The sequence below is a fragment of the Brassica oleracea genome, chromosome C8 (genome assembly GCF_000695525.1).
Source record: "Brassica oleracea var. oleracea cultivar TO1000 chromosome C8, BOL, whole genome shotgun sequence".
In the NCBI taxonomy this organism is placed as follows: Eukaryota; Viridiplantae; Streptophyta; class Magnoliopsida; order Brassicales; family Brassicaceae; genus Brassica; species Brassica oleracea.
The window spans coordinates 29,411,040-29,423,201 of NC_027755.1; the positions used below are offsets into that span (position 1 = coordinate 29,411,040).

Sequence of the window (12,162 nt, forward strand, 5' to 3'; positions counted from 1 at the left end):
ATCCACTTACATGGAAGCTGTTTCTAGTCCTGAGTCTGAGAAATGGCATGTTGCAACGAGAGACGTGGAGTCTCATCAGAAGAATCATACATGGGATATGGTCACATTACCATCGGGGAGAAGGGATGTTACATGTAAGTGGATCTTCAAGATTAAGGATGGAGCATCACTGGTAGAATGAGCTAAGTATAAAGCTCGGATTGTTGCAAGAAGTTTCAGTCAGAGAGATGGAGTAGACTACAATGAGATATTCTCATCGATGGTCAGACATACGTCCATCAGAGAGTTGCTAGCGCTGGTAGCACGTTAGGACTTGGAGCTTGAGCAATTTGATGTGAAGACAGTGTTTCTTCATGGAGAGCTAGATGAGGTATACAAGACTCAGCCGGATGGTTGTCGAGTTCCTGGAAAAGATGACTATGTGTGTACGTTTCAGAAGTCACTTTCTGAATTTAAGCAGTCTCCCAGACGATGGTACAAGAGATTCGACAGTTATATAATCATGTTGGACTACATCAGAAGTCCTTATGATTGGTGTGTCTGCGTGAGTAAGTTGAAAGATGCGACGTTCATCTGTTTGGTACTCTACGTGGATGACATGTTGTTAGCTGAAGAGAAGTGTGAAATCGAGAAGCTGAAGCTTCTGGATTCTGAAGTTGAGATGAAGGACTTGGGTGGAGCAATGAAAATTCTAGGGATGAAGATCTTCAAAGATAGGGAGAAGGAGTTGTTCTTGTCACAGAAGGCCTACATTAATGAGGTGTTGACAAGGTTCGTGATGTCTTCGGATGAACCTATCAGTATTCTGTGCACTGCAAATGTTCTACTCACCATGTATATGGTTTAGTCCGTTGGGGCTTCTGGCCCGTTGGGGCATCTGGCTCGTTGGAGCATCTGGTCTGTTGGAACATTTGGCCCGTTGGGGCATTCGGCCCGTTGGCGCACCTGGTCCGCAAGGACATCTGGCCCGTTGGGGCATCTGGTCCATAAGGACATCTGGTCCGTTGGGGCATCCGACCCGTTCGGGCATCCGGTCGATTTGGACGTCCGGTGCGTTTGGACGTCTGGTCCATTTGGATGTTTGGTCTGTTGGGACATCTGGCTCCATGGGGCGTCTGGTCCATTGGGACATCTAGCACGTGGGACATGGCTGATGACGAACGTCTGGCTCTAGTTGAGCATATGGCCGTTAAACGGTGTCTGGTTCGTCATAGCAACACATCTGGTCCGAAAGGACATCTGAGGCAAAGAGAGCGATGGTACATCTGGCGCAGAGAAGCGCTTCTGGTACATTTGGCACTTGAAGGTGCATCTGGTACATCAGATACATCTATTATTGGGAGGATTCAAGTCAAGGTGGAGATTTGTTGATATGACTTGAATCTGGATGTTACATCTAGGAGATGGATGTTACATCACGTACATCATACCGACTCGGTTGCATCAAGAGCGTTGCATCAAGTTATTATGGATGTTACATCTGATCGTGGGCTTAGGCCCATGAGTCCGTATAGTCTAGGGTTTAGATGCGAGATGCTACTATATATATCTTGTATTCGAATTAACCCTAAACTTACACTTTGTAAGCTCAATATCGCCTCCAATAATAAGATCTCTTTTTGCCCGTGGACGTAGCCCTGGAGGTGAACCACATTAAATATATGTGTCGCAGTTACATCGCTTTTATTCATCTCTTTCCGCATATGTTCCTTCTCACACACAACATAATGGAAGTAGCGGGTCTATGATGTTCCAATCCAATGTACCTAAGAAGTTTTGGAGTGATGTTGTAGCAACGGCTTGCTATCTCATCAATAGGACGCCAACTCTGATCTTGCAAGGCCAATCCCCATTTGAGGTATTAAACCAATACAAGCCTTCTTTAGAGCATATACGGATCTTTGGATGTTTGTGCTTTGTGATGGTGCCTGGAGAGATAAGAAACAAGTTAGAAGCTAAGAGCTAGAAGCTAAGAGCTCAAAGGCAATGTTTATTGGATACTTATCAAGTCAGAAAGGATACAAGTGCTATGATCCTAACACAAGGAGAGTGTTAGTATCTAAAGAAGTGAAGTTTGTTGAAGAAAAGGGATATTATGAGGAGCAGATTTAAGAAGATCTGAAGGATCTTACCTCTGATAGAACTGCTACCTTGAGGATAAGGCCTTGGGATCAAGGTGAGTCAAGAACATCAAGGTGTGAGGAACACTATACCAAACAACACATCAATACCAGATCATTCTGCTTCCAATCTTGATCATGAAGGGGGAATGAAACAGGAACTCAAAACCAAAAGGATACAAGGGGAGAAGAGAGTTCTGGCTCTCATGATCAAGCTGTGGGATCAAATGATCAATCAGAAGGAGCTGAAACAAGTTAGCCAAGAGAAGAAACATCTGAAACAAGTGTACAAGAAGAGCTGCAAACAGAAGAAAGAGTACAAGAAGTACAAGTACAAGAAGAACCAGTGTTGAGGAGAAGCACAAGGCTGAGGAAGGATTCTTCTAGCTGGGTAAACACGAGAATGTACTACAATTCTCAGACTGTAGAACTTCTTTCTCAAGCCGTGTGTTGCTATGCTCAATACCCTAAAGAACATTGTTGCTTCATGGTGAGCTTGGATAAGAGCTATGTTCCAAGAAGATATGAAGAGGCAATGTTGGATAAAGAATGGAAGGAATCAGTGGGAGTTGAATCAGATGTCATGATCAAGAATGATACATGGTATGAGAGTGAGCTTCTTAAAGGAAAAAAACAGTATCAAGCAAATGATGCTTCGTATCTAGCAAATGATTCCTAAAAGTGTGAATATCCCGCCTTGCACAGGATGAAAATGCGGAATGAATACTATATATACAAATTACTTTTACATATTATTATTTATTTTGTGTTCATTACCTATTATAAAATAATAAATATATTGAATAATTGAGAAGCGAGTAACTACTATGTATATATTAAAATTGGAGTAATCACATAAATCAAAATAATCCCTTTTGTTTATTTTGAATAATTTTATTGGTAAATAAATAAAAATAATCATTTTATTTATTTTATATGTTATATAATTAAATTTAAATGATATTGACATAGATATATAGTATATTATAATACGAATATTTATTAATTAAGGCTTCCTACTCATATAATTTTATTAATATTTGTATATTATTTTTACCAAAAAAAATAAAAACATCAATTATAAAATTTTCAATATGATATTTTTAATATAGTAATTTATAATCTTTTTTGAAAATTCAATGCAAATTTCAAAATTTATAACATATTTATGTATTTTTATCTCGTATATAGTTTAATTTTAATATATATATATATATATATATATTTAAGCTGAATATCTATTAAATGAAACTTCTTATTCATATGATCTTATGATCATTTGTATCTTGTTATAACAAAAATGTTAAACTATTAATCACAGTTTTTTAAAGTGAGACTCTTAACAATATTAGTAATTTATAGTCGATTTAGAAAATTTAAAATATAACATATTATATGAATAATATGATTGTTTAGTTTCTTTTAAGAATATAAAATTAAATAAAAATGATGAAAGAAACAAAAATTGTTATCAAATTTTTATTATTCAAAATCATTAATTATCATATACTTATGTTAATCATATTAGGTAGTTCCATAGATTTTATTTAAAGATTTTGTACAGTAGTAATCAATTTTATATTTAGTTTAATAAAAAATATAATATATTATTATGTTGACACATAGATATAAAAATATGTTTTGCATCTCGATTAATATATAAAAGATACCGTCTAACCCAACCTACTTCCCCACTAGTTCTCTATTTACGACTATGGATCATCTTTTCTGGAGGGTACTCCCGAAAATGGAAGATCATCAGTTTGCGTGGATATTATGGTATATTTGGAAAGAAAGGAATAATAAGGTTTTTAGTAATTTGAATATTGATCCAAGAGATATACTTACGCTTGCAGACACTTTGGGTTGAGGCTCAGGTGATGAAGACTAAGCAGGTACCACAACAGACTGAGGTTTTGAATCGTCAGCCGCGGGTTGGTCGTTGGTGCTTTATAGATGGTTCCTGGAAAGATAAAGAACCTTATTCAGGTCAAGGATGGTATAGCATACTCGAGGGCTTTCATGGATTGATGGGTGCAAGGAATTCTAGGACATGTATTTCACCTCTTCGTGGAGAGATGGAAGCACTGATATGGGCTATGGAATGTATGAGGAATTTACATCAGTTTCAGGTTACTTTTGCTACAGATTGTTCTCAATTGGTGAAGATGGTTTCGGAACCATAGGAATGGCCGGCGTTTGAGAGTTATCTGCACGACATAAAGCTACTGAAAACACGTTTTACTAGCTCAGAGATTATTCATGTACCCCGGACGGAAAATCAAAAGGCGGATAGTCTAGCACGGTGTACCAGAAAACAATCGTCTTTCATCGTTTTCATGCATGCGGAGTTACCAGATTGGTTCGCAGAGTCAGTTTGTTCGTTGATGACAAAAAAAAAAAAAAAAAAAAAAAAAAAAAGTTAAAAATAAAACTCGAAAATAGTTGGCAAAGTCAAGGACGATCCTTCTTCTTCTTCTTCTTCCTCGACTCGCTGTCATCAACCCCCAAAACTTTGATACGATCTCCCAGCTCTATAATCTCATCAATTCTCAATTTAGGTACTAAGCTATGGGATGTGCTGCTTCTCTTCCAGGCAAGTTTTCTCCTTTTCGTTTTCTTTCTCTTTCTCTGTTTTGTTGAATTTATCATCCTCGGTGTTCGATTACAAGTGAGAAGAACCTATTCACAAGACCCTCGAGACCAATTTCGAAAAAAGCGAAACCTTTGGGGTTGAATTAGAAGTTTCTCGAAAATTTGCGTGTTTTAGGGTTTCCATGTGAAGAATTTGAGGAACCAAATCGGTTTTGATGTGTGTTTGTGTTTGTGTTTCAGATAGGAACTCTGGAGCTTTAAACGGTCTTACCAGTTCAGAGAATGCAGCCCCAGCAGATGCTAAGAATCTACGCGTGAAGGTTCGTTCGATCTTTGTGCTCTCGTTTGGGATATTTATCAAAAAAAAATTGTAAAGATAGCTAAGTGGAGTCTAATAGCTAAGAAAGTTCATACCTTTATGATCTATGGTCTTACTTTTATATTTGATTGTTCACATCTCTGATATACACAGTTTAGGTTAGTGATGGAGAGAGTACACTCTTTACTCTTTAGAATGGTGGAATGTTAGTAGTAAACCCTCAACTTTCTTTTCTCCATAGCTAAGTATAAGCGAGTAACTGTATTACATTATCTTCTTGGAGCTGTGTTTGAGACTCTTATGCTACTGAAAGGAAAGGACTTCTCATTACCATGTGTGGTGTAGTTTGTCTCTCATGTTTCCGCAAGGCTGTTGCTAATTTTTGGATTCACTTTATTGCAGTTAGTTCTGTTAGGAGATTCTGGTGTGGGTAAAAGCTGCATTGTCCTCCAGTTTGTCCGTGGTCAATTTGACGCAACATCTAAGGTAAGTAAAACCTTTTTATCTAATCGCCATCTGAAACTTTTTTTTTTGGCATCAAAGTGTTCTTAACTGCCATTGAATCTCAGAACTATTAGTTATGTCTCAGGTAACTGTTGGAGCTTCATTCTTGTCCCAAACAATAACCTTGCAAGACTCTACCACTGTGAAGTTTGAAATTTGGGATACAGCAGGGCAAGAGAGGTGTTGATAAGCCATCCATATATAGATTTGTGTTGCTTAGTTAATTTGCCTTGCATGCTCGTTAAAGCTTAATATGTTTTCGCTTGATTTTCATTTTAGGTATTCTGCTCTTGCTCCACTATACTACCGTGGAGCTGGAGTTGCTGTTATTGTGTATGATATAACGAGCCCTGAATCGTTCAAGAAAGCTCAGTATTGGGTTAAGGTATGTTTTCAAGTCATATATAACCATAGAAGAGTAGAACAGCTATAATACAAGTCAAGTCATATATCATATATTGCTTTTGTTTTTAACCCTGCCTTTTAAATCTAACAGGAACTGCAGAAGCATGGAAGCCCAGACATTGTAATGGCTTTGGTTGGTAACAAAGCTGATCTACATGAAAAAAGAGAAGTACCATCCGAGGTGAGTTTTTGCATAAACTTCTTTTAAGTAGATTACATTTTGTTGTCACTTGCACTGTTCTTGCTTCTTCAGCGTGTGTATCACATTCTCAAATAATCTTAACAGGATGGTATGGAGCTTGCAGAGAAGAACGGCATGTTCTTTATTGAAACGTCAGCCAAGACAGCAGATAACATAAATGAACTGTTTGAGGTTTGCATTTCTTTATCCCATCAAGATTTATGATCACTTGTCTTGTCATCTGCATTTATTGAGCTCTTGTGGTTTGTTTTACTTTCATTAGTTTTGGAGAATGAATAAAAGTTGATAGGGAGTGAGATCTTTGATTGCAGACTTTGTTCTTTTTATTTGTCTTAGCTACTTGTAAAAATTCACAGAGTTGTCAGAAAACTGAGTAGGAGAAGAATAATAGTTTTCAGGTGTAGAATGAAGGATTAATTGTGAAGCAGGCTTTGATGTTCTGTACATGTTTGTGTGAATAGGAAATTGGAAAGAGGCTACCTCGTCCTTCTCAACCATCATCATGATTGGAGTGTTTGGATCATCCCATCTTCAGCGAAAAGCTTAAACCTTTCTCCTGGTTACTAATCTTTTACTTACTTTCATGTAATGTTATTAAACAGTATTTCTATATATGTTTTAAGTGTGTTGTGTAATACGAAGATTGGAGGTTGAGAAGCCTTGATTAAATTAAGCAATGATGGGGGGATTATCACATGTACATTCATATCGACTAAGAAAGAGAAGGTAGCAGCTACTCTACAGAAACGAATCTATTAGAAAGGAAAAATTGACCAATTCAAAGAAGACTAGCATATTAAATCCTCTACTCAGACACGCCTCACATGACCTGCTTCTACATACTCGGAGTTTGTCATGTCATGTGTATTCATTTATAACTATGTTAGCTAGTGACAACTAGTTTTGACTTGTGCATCCACAACTCACACACGTATATTTCGAAATCCAAAATTGAATCTTGAATCTGACGCGGCATTGACACTAGTATTTGGTTTAGACATCTGAACAATACAATTTTTTTCATAACTGATGTTTTAAAAACCGGTCTAGACGTAAAAAAAAGTTCACTCTAAATAGTCACCTAAATATTAATCTTCTATAAAAACCGAATTTTAGAAGACAGACAAAGAAGTTAATAATGCTTAAATAAATAGTAGAAGATTAGTAACTAAAAAGAAAGAAAAACGGACAACTTGTGGCTTTTTTCAGACAGAGAAGACTTTAGGTGTATGTTTATTTTATTGTCACGTTGGTAAGGATTAAGCGATAATTGTTGTTTTTATTAGAGGTCTTCTTCCTCCCTTTAACAATTTTCTTCTTCTTCCTCTTCTTCTTCGTTTGGAGCTCTCTGGGATGGGATCAACGAATGAGGAGCTGATGAGTCGACTCGTTGACTCCGTCAAGCAAATTTCAAAGTTTTCTAATTCCAAAGGCTTCTTCGGGAGGATCCAAGGCGATCTCGTCCGCAGGATCACCCTTCTCAGCCCTTTCTTCGAGGAATTGATCGACATCGGCGCTGAGTTGAACGAAGAACAACAACTCACAGGGTTTGAGGTTATGATGATCGCTCTCGATTCAAGCTTACAGCTTTTTCGATCTGTCAATGGAGGAAGCAAACTTCTTCAGGTTTTTTTTTTTTTACTATTTCTTCCTTAAAGATTCTCTTCTCTCGTTGGTCGCTTGCAAAGTTAGCAGCTTTCCTCTGTTTTCTTAGGGTTTAAGATACCTGAAATCAAGAAGTTGAGACTTAACCAACATCAAGAACAAAAAAAGTTTTGACTCTTTTCATGTTTTGTTTGTCTTCTCCGTGCTGGCAGATCGTCCATAGGGGTTCTGTTATGCAGAAGTTCCACGACGTGACAGTGGAGATAGAAGCAGCCTTAACTCAGATCCCTTATGATCACTTCGAAGTCTCCGAGGAGGTCATAGAACAGGTACTTCTCACCGCATTTGTTTGTTTTTTTTTCTTTCGTCTGGTTTTGAACACACAATGGTTTGCAAATTCTAATGATGTTATCTCTTTGAATTTGTAGGTCAAGCTTCTGCATTCTCAATTCAAGAGAGCAACAGAAAGACAAGAAGACTATGACCTGCAGCTAAGCCATGATCTTGCCGTGGCAGAGAGCGTGGTAGATCCTGACCCTGAAACCCTCAAAAGACTGTCGCAAGAGCTCCAACTCAGCACCATTGATGAGCTCAAGAAAGAATCACACGCCATTCACGAGTACTTTCTTTCGTATGAAGGGGATCCAGACGACTGTTTCCAGAGGATGTCCTCTCTTCTTAAAAAGCTGGTGGACTGTGCATCAACTGAAAGTTCGGAACCTGATGCATCCACCGGCAGCAAAGTCATTTCGAGACATCGTTCTCCTGTTATACCGGAGTACTTTCGGTGTCCGATATCACTTGAACTGATGAAAGATCCTGTCATCGTCTCCACTGGACAGGTCTGCTTTTGCAATGTCGTGAGTTTGATATATTGTATTTGGGGTTATTAGGGCAGGGGTGTTTAGGAACCGGACAATTTTTGGATTGGTTCGGTTTCTGTTTTTTTTTATAAAACCCGCATTGGAACCGAATTAGAAATGGTTCGGGTTTGGTTCGGGATTAAAGTCAAAAATTCGAAAAACCTTGCGTTAAACCTGAAAAACCAGAAAAATATTCTACTAATTCTGGTTTTTGGATATTTTTTAATTTTTCAATTATATTATAATTAAAATAATTAATATTTTTATTATATTTTGAATATCCGAGTACCTGTTTGGTTCTCGGTTTCTGTTTGTTTTTTTTTGTTTTTCCGGTTTAGAAAAATAGGGACCGTTTGGGTTTTTGTATGGTTTGGTTTCGGTTTTGTTTTTTGGTTCAGTTCTGGTTTGATTTTTGGGTTACTGATAATTTGCCCAGGACTACATTTGTGTATGCATTTGTTGTTTTAGCTGGTTTTTTCTCGACCTTGCAGACATATGAGAGATCATCCATACAGAAGTGGCTCGATGCTGGTCACAAAACCTGTCCGAAATCTCAGGAAACACTCTTGCATTCCGGACTAACCCCTAACTACGTGTTAAAGAGTCTCATTGCTCTTTGGTGTGAGAGCAACGGTATTGAGCTTCCACAAAACCAAGGGAGCAGCTACAGAACCACAAGACCAGGAGGAGGAAGCAGCTCATCAGATTGTGACCGAGCATTTGTCCTCGCCTTGTTAGAGAAGCTAGCCAACGGATCTACAGAACAGCAAAGAGCTGCAGCTGGAGAGCTCCGGTTACTAGCCAAGAGGAACGCGGACAACAGAGTATGCATCGCTGAGGCTGGAGCCATACCTCTCCTTGTAGAGCTTCTATCCTCACCGGATCCTCGGACTCAAGAACATTCCGTGACGGCTCTTCTGAATCTTTCTATAAACGAAGGTAACAAAGGAGCCATTGTCGACGCAGGAGCTATCACGGATATAGTGGAAGTGCTTAAAAACGGAAGCATGGAGGCTAGAGAGAACGCAGCTGCGACTCTTTTCAGTTTATCTGTCGTAGATGAGAACAAAGTGGCGATAGGTGCTGCTGGAGCTATCCAAGCTCTTATAAGCTTGCTTGAGGAAGGAACAAGAAGAGGGAAAAAAGACGCTGCAACGGCTATATTCAATCTGTGCATATACCAAGGGAATAAATCAAGAGCCATTAAGGGAGGTATCGTTGATCCTCTGACGAGGTTACTGAAAGATGCAGGTGGAGGAATGGTGGATGAAGCTTTGGCTATCCTGGCGATACTTTCGACGAACCAAGAAGGGAAAGCAGCTATAGCTGAAGCGGATACTATTCCTGTTTTGGTTGAGATTATAAGGACAGGGTCACCGAGGAACCGGGAGAACGCTGCTGCTATACTTTGGTATCTGTGTATCGGGAATATGGAGAGGCTGAATGTAGCGAGAGAGGTTGGTGCAGATGTTGCGTTGAAGGAGCTTACTGAGAATGGGACTGATAGAGCTAAGAGGAAAGCTGCGAGCTTGTTGGAGATCATTCAGCAACTCGAAGGTGTTGCGATATCTACTGTTCCATGAAGGCCTCGCTCCTGTGGTATCTTATTTGTTTCAGTATAGATTATATATGTGTAGGGAACTTTTGGATTGACTCTGACTAAAGAAGCTTATGTAATGTCTACTAAGTTTTGTGTATACAATAAAACCTCTTTAATTAGTATTTGTTAGTAGTGTAAGATAATATTCTCTCTACTCGTTATTGCATACTGAAATTGAAATGAAAATGCATCAACAAATATATTATTGATTTGTATATAAAAGATCAGACTGTATCTCACCACAAAAGAAAAGTATATACTAGAACATTTGAATACCATTCACTCTGCAACCAAAACGATCCAGAAGAAGAGTCACAAAGACATAGAAAGACAATAAATAAACACACAATAGCACTCGAGAGAAAAGATAACGCTCTCTTACGGATCAGCCTTGTTTGTCCATGAATGTTTCTATTAGTGTTGCGCCATTGACGATCTTTGTTGTAGCAATAATCAAATCATAAGCCATTCCTTCCTGAAAAAGAAGCAATTGAAGAAGGAAGGCTTCAGCAAAAGAGTGTCTTTTAATCATAAACTCTTGGAAGTTTGCATATTACCTTGGAGGCGAGAAACCGTAGGGCAGAGATTTCAGCAAATGTTACACCTCCAATGAAGACAACAAGAACAACTGAGCGTCTTCCATCAGCAACCCTGTAATGATGTTGTAACATAAATGTTTTATCCTTCTGTAGAAACTACTTTTGTGGTATCGAACTAATTGTTATTAATGATAATAAACTTACCCATTTGAAGCTCCATGCAATGAATCAACTGATGGACTACTTGGGAATCCACTCTGCATAGAGATGGTACATAATGTGATCACAAAATAGTCGAAAAGAGAAAATACAATAGCATTACAAAACAATTCTTTTTTTTCTCTCCAGTTGGGTAAAGGTGTACTGACTCTTTTAGTTTCCAGATGTGGTCCTGGCAACAGCTTCAAAATGTCTTCTATTGGACGCCTGTAAGGTAGATTGAGGACTCATTAATAATAAACACATCACTCTGTCAACATTCATATATGAATTAATAAATGTTCTTTCAAGTTCTGATATTTGCTGAGTTCTTCTGTGCATGTCAGTTAATGCTTCTCAACTCGAAACCGAACAGAATTCTAGACTTTTTCTCTTCATGGTTATATTAATATATAGAAAAGCCAAAGTGTTATTATATACACAGGCTAGCTAGTCAACATTTTGGTCTAGAAGAGTGCAAGAACATACTAACCATCCGGAATGTATAGCTTGTTGGACAAGACGAATGCTAAGAGGAGCATATCCAGAATAGACATAAGCGATATCAACCGGCCTGCAACAAGAACAGTGTTTCAAACAACTCGAATAAGCACTAATTTCTTACGATTAGAAAAAGATTGGTACAAGGCCTAGCATATCAGGTGAATGAAGGTAACATATGACATGATATCACAAATGCAACATATGAGAAAGTGATGACGTAAAACCATAAATGCACAGAATACAATAAAATAGACAAACAAGGAGGAAACAGATTGCAAGTCGAGAAAAAGGGAGAGTCCTCATAGATAAACAAAATTTGCAAGTCAAGAGCGAGCTTTCGAGCCGGGCTTTAGAAACCAGAGATGTTGATCATAAAGCAAAGATAAGTAAACTTATGAATGTAAATTGTTGTAAATGTAAAATGAGGTTGTTTGGTGAGTGAAGTATTATGCCCACATATCATGCACTATCATTTCTTTATTTAGTTAGTGTATGAGAGCCTCTCCTTAGTGCAAGGAAGCCTCACTTAGTGCATGAGAGCCTCTTTGTTTTGGCTCCCCATTTGTTGTATATATAGGTACTCTTGATACATGAAACAATCAAGCAATTCAATTCTTTCTTTCTCATTATCTTTCAAGAAAGTCTCTCATTAGTCTTCATGTTCTTCATTTAATTTCTCTTTTCTTTCTTAATTCTCATAAAATCTCA

The 12,162-nt window shown here is 38.0% G+C and overlaps 3 protein-coding genes across 4 annotated transcripts in view; 2 read left to right on the plus strand and 1 right to left on the minus strand.

Annotated features, from left to right (window-relative positions):
* The first annotated feature begins 4,563 nt into the window (after positions 1–4,563).
* Positions 4,564–6,845, plus strand: LOC106309686 (ras-related protein RABF1). Its single transcript, XM_013746775.1, has 8 exons — positions 4,564–4,716; positions 4,956–5,035; positions 5,437–5,520; positions 5,624–5,718; positions 5,818–5,923; positions 6,035–6,124; positions 6,230–6,316; positions 6,607–6,845. Exons 1-8 carry the CDS (start codon positions 4,692–4,694, stop codon positions 6,649–6,651), a joined length of 612 nt encoding a protein of 203 aa, XP_013602229.1. The 5' UTR covers positions 4,564–4,691; the 3' UTR covers positions 6,652–6,845.
* Positions 6,846–7,397: 552 nt separating this feature from the next.
* Positions 7,398–10,332, plus strand: LOC106311675 (U-box domain-containing protein 14). The gene is made up of 4 exons (XM_013748928.1): positions 7,398–7,771; positions 7,963–8,079; positions 8,179–8,592; positions 9,105–10,332. The coding sequence occupies exons 1-4, from the start codon at positions 7,499–7,501 to the stop codon at positions 10,194–10,196; spliced, it is 1,896 nt and encodes a 631-aa protein (XP_013604382.1). The 5' UTR covers positions 7,398–7,498; the 3' UTR covers positions 10,197–10,332.
* A 66-nt stretch (positions 10,333–10,398) lies between these two features.
* The window catches only part of LOC106311676 (vacuolar protein-sorting-associated protein 33 homolog), a 9,290-nt gene continuing 7,526 nt past the window's right edge, over positions 10,399–12,162 (minus strand). Inside the window, exons 18-23 of one of the 2 annotated variants that reach the window (XM_013748930.1) lie at positions 11,444–11,524; positions 11,121–11,178; positions 10,957–11,009; positions 10,771–10,864; positions 10,596–10,688; positions 10,399–10,497 (exon numbers count right to left, since the gene is read on the minus strand). In XM_013748930.1, coding sequence (XP_013604384.1) covers positions 10,599–10,688; positions 10,771–10,864; positions 10,957–11,009; positions 11,121–11,178; positions 11,444–11,524 — 376 coding nt within the window. In that variant the 3' untranslated portion in view covers positions 10,399–10,497; positions 10,596–10,598. Of the gene's footprint in view, positions 10,689–10,770; positions 10,865–10,956; positions 11,010–11,120; positions 11,179–11,443; positions 11,525–12,162 lie in introns of both variants that reach the window. The other variant, XM_013748929.1, reaches the window with a different exon arrangement.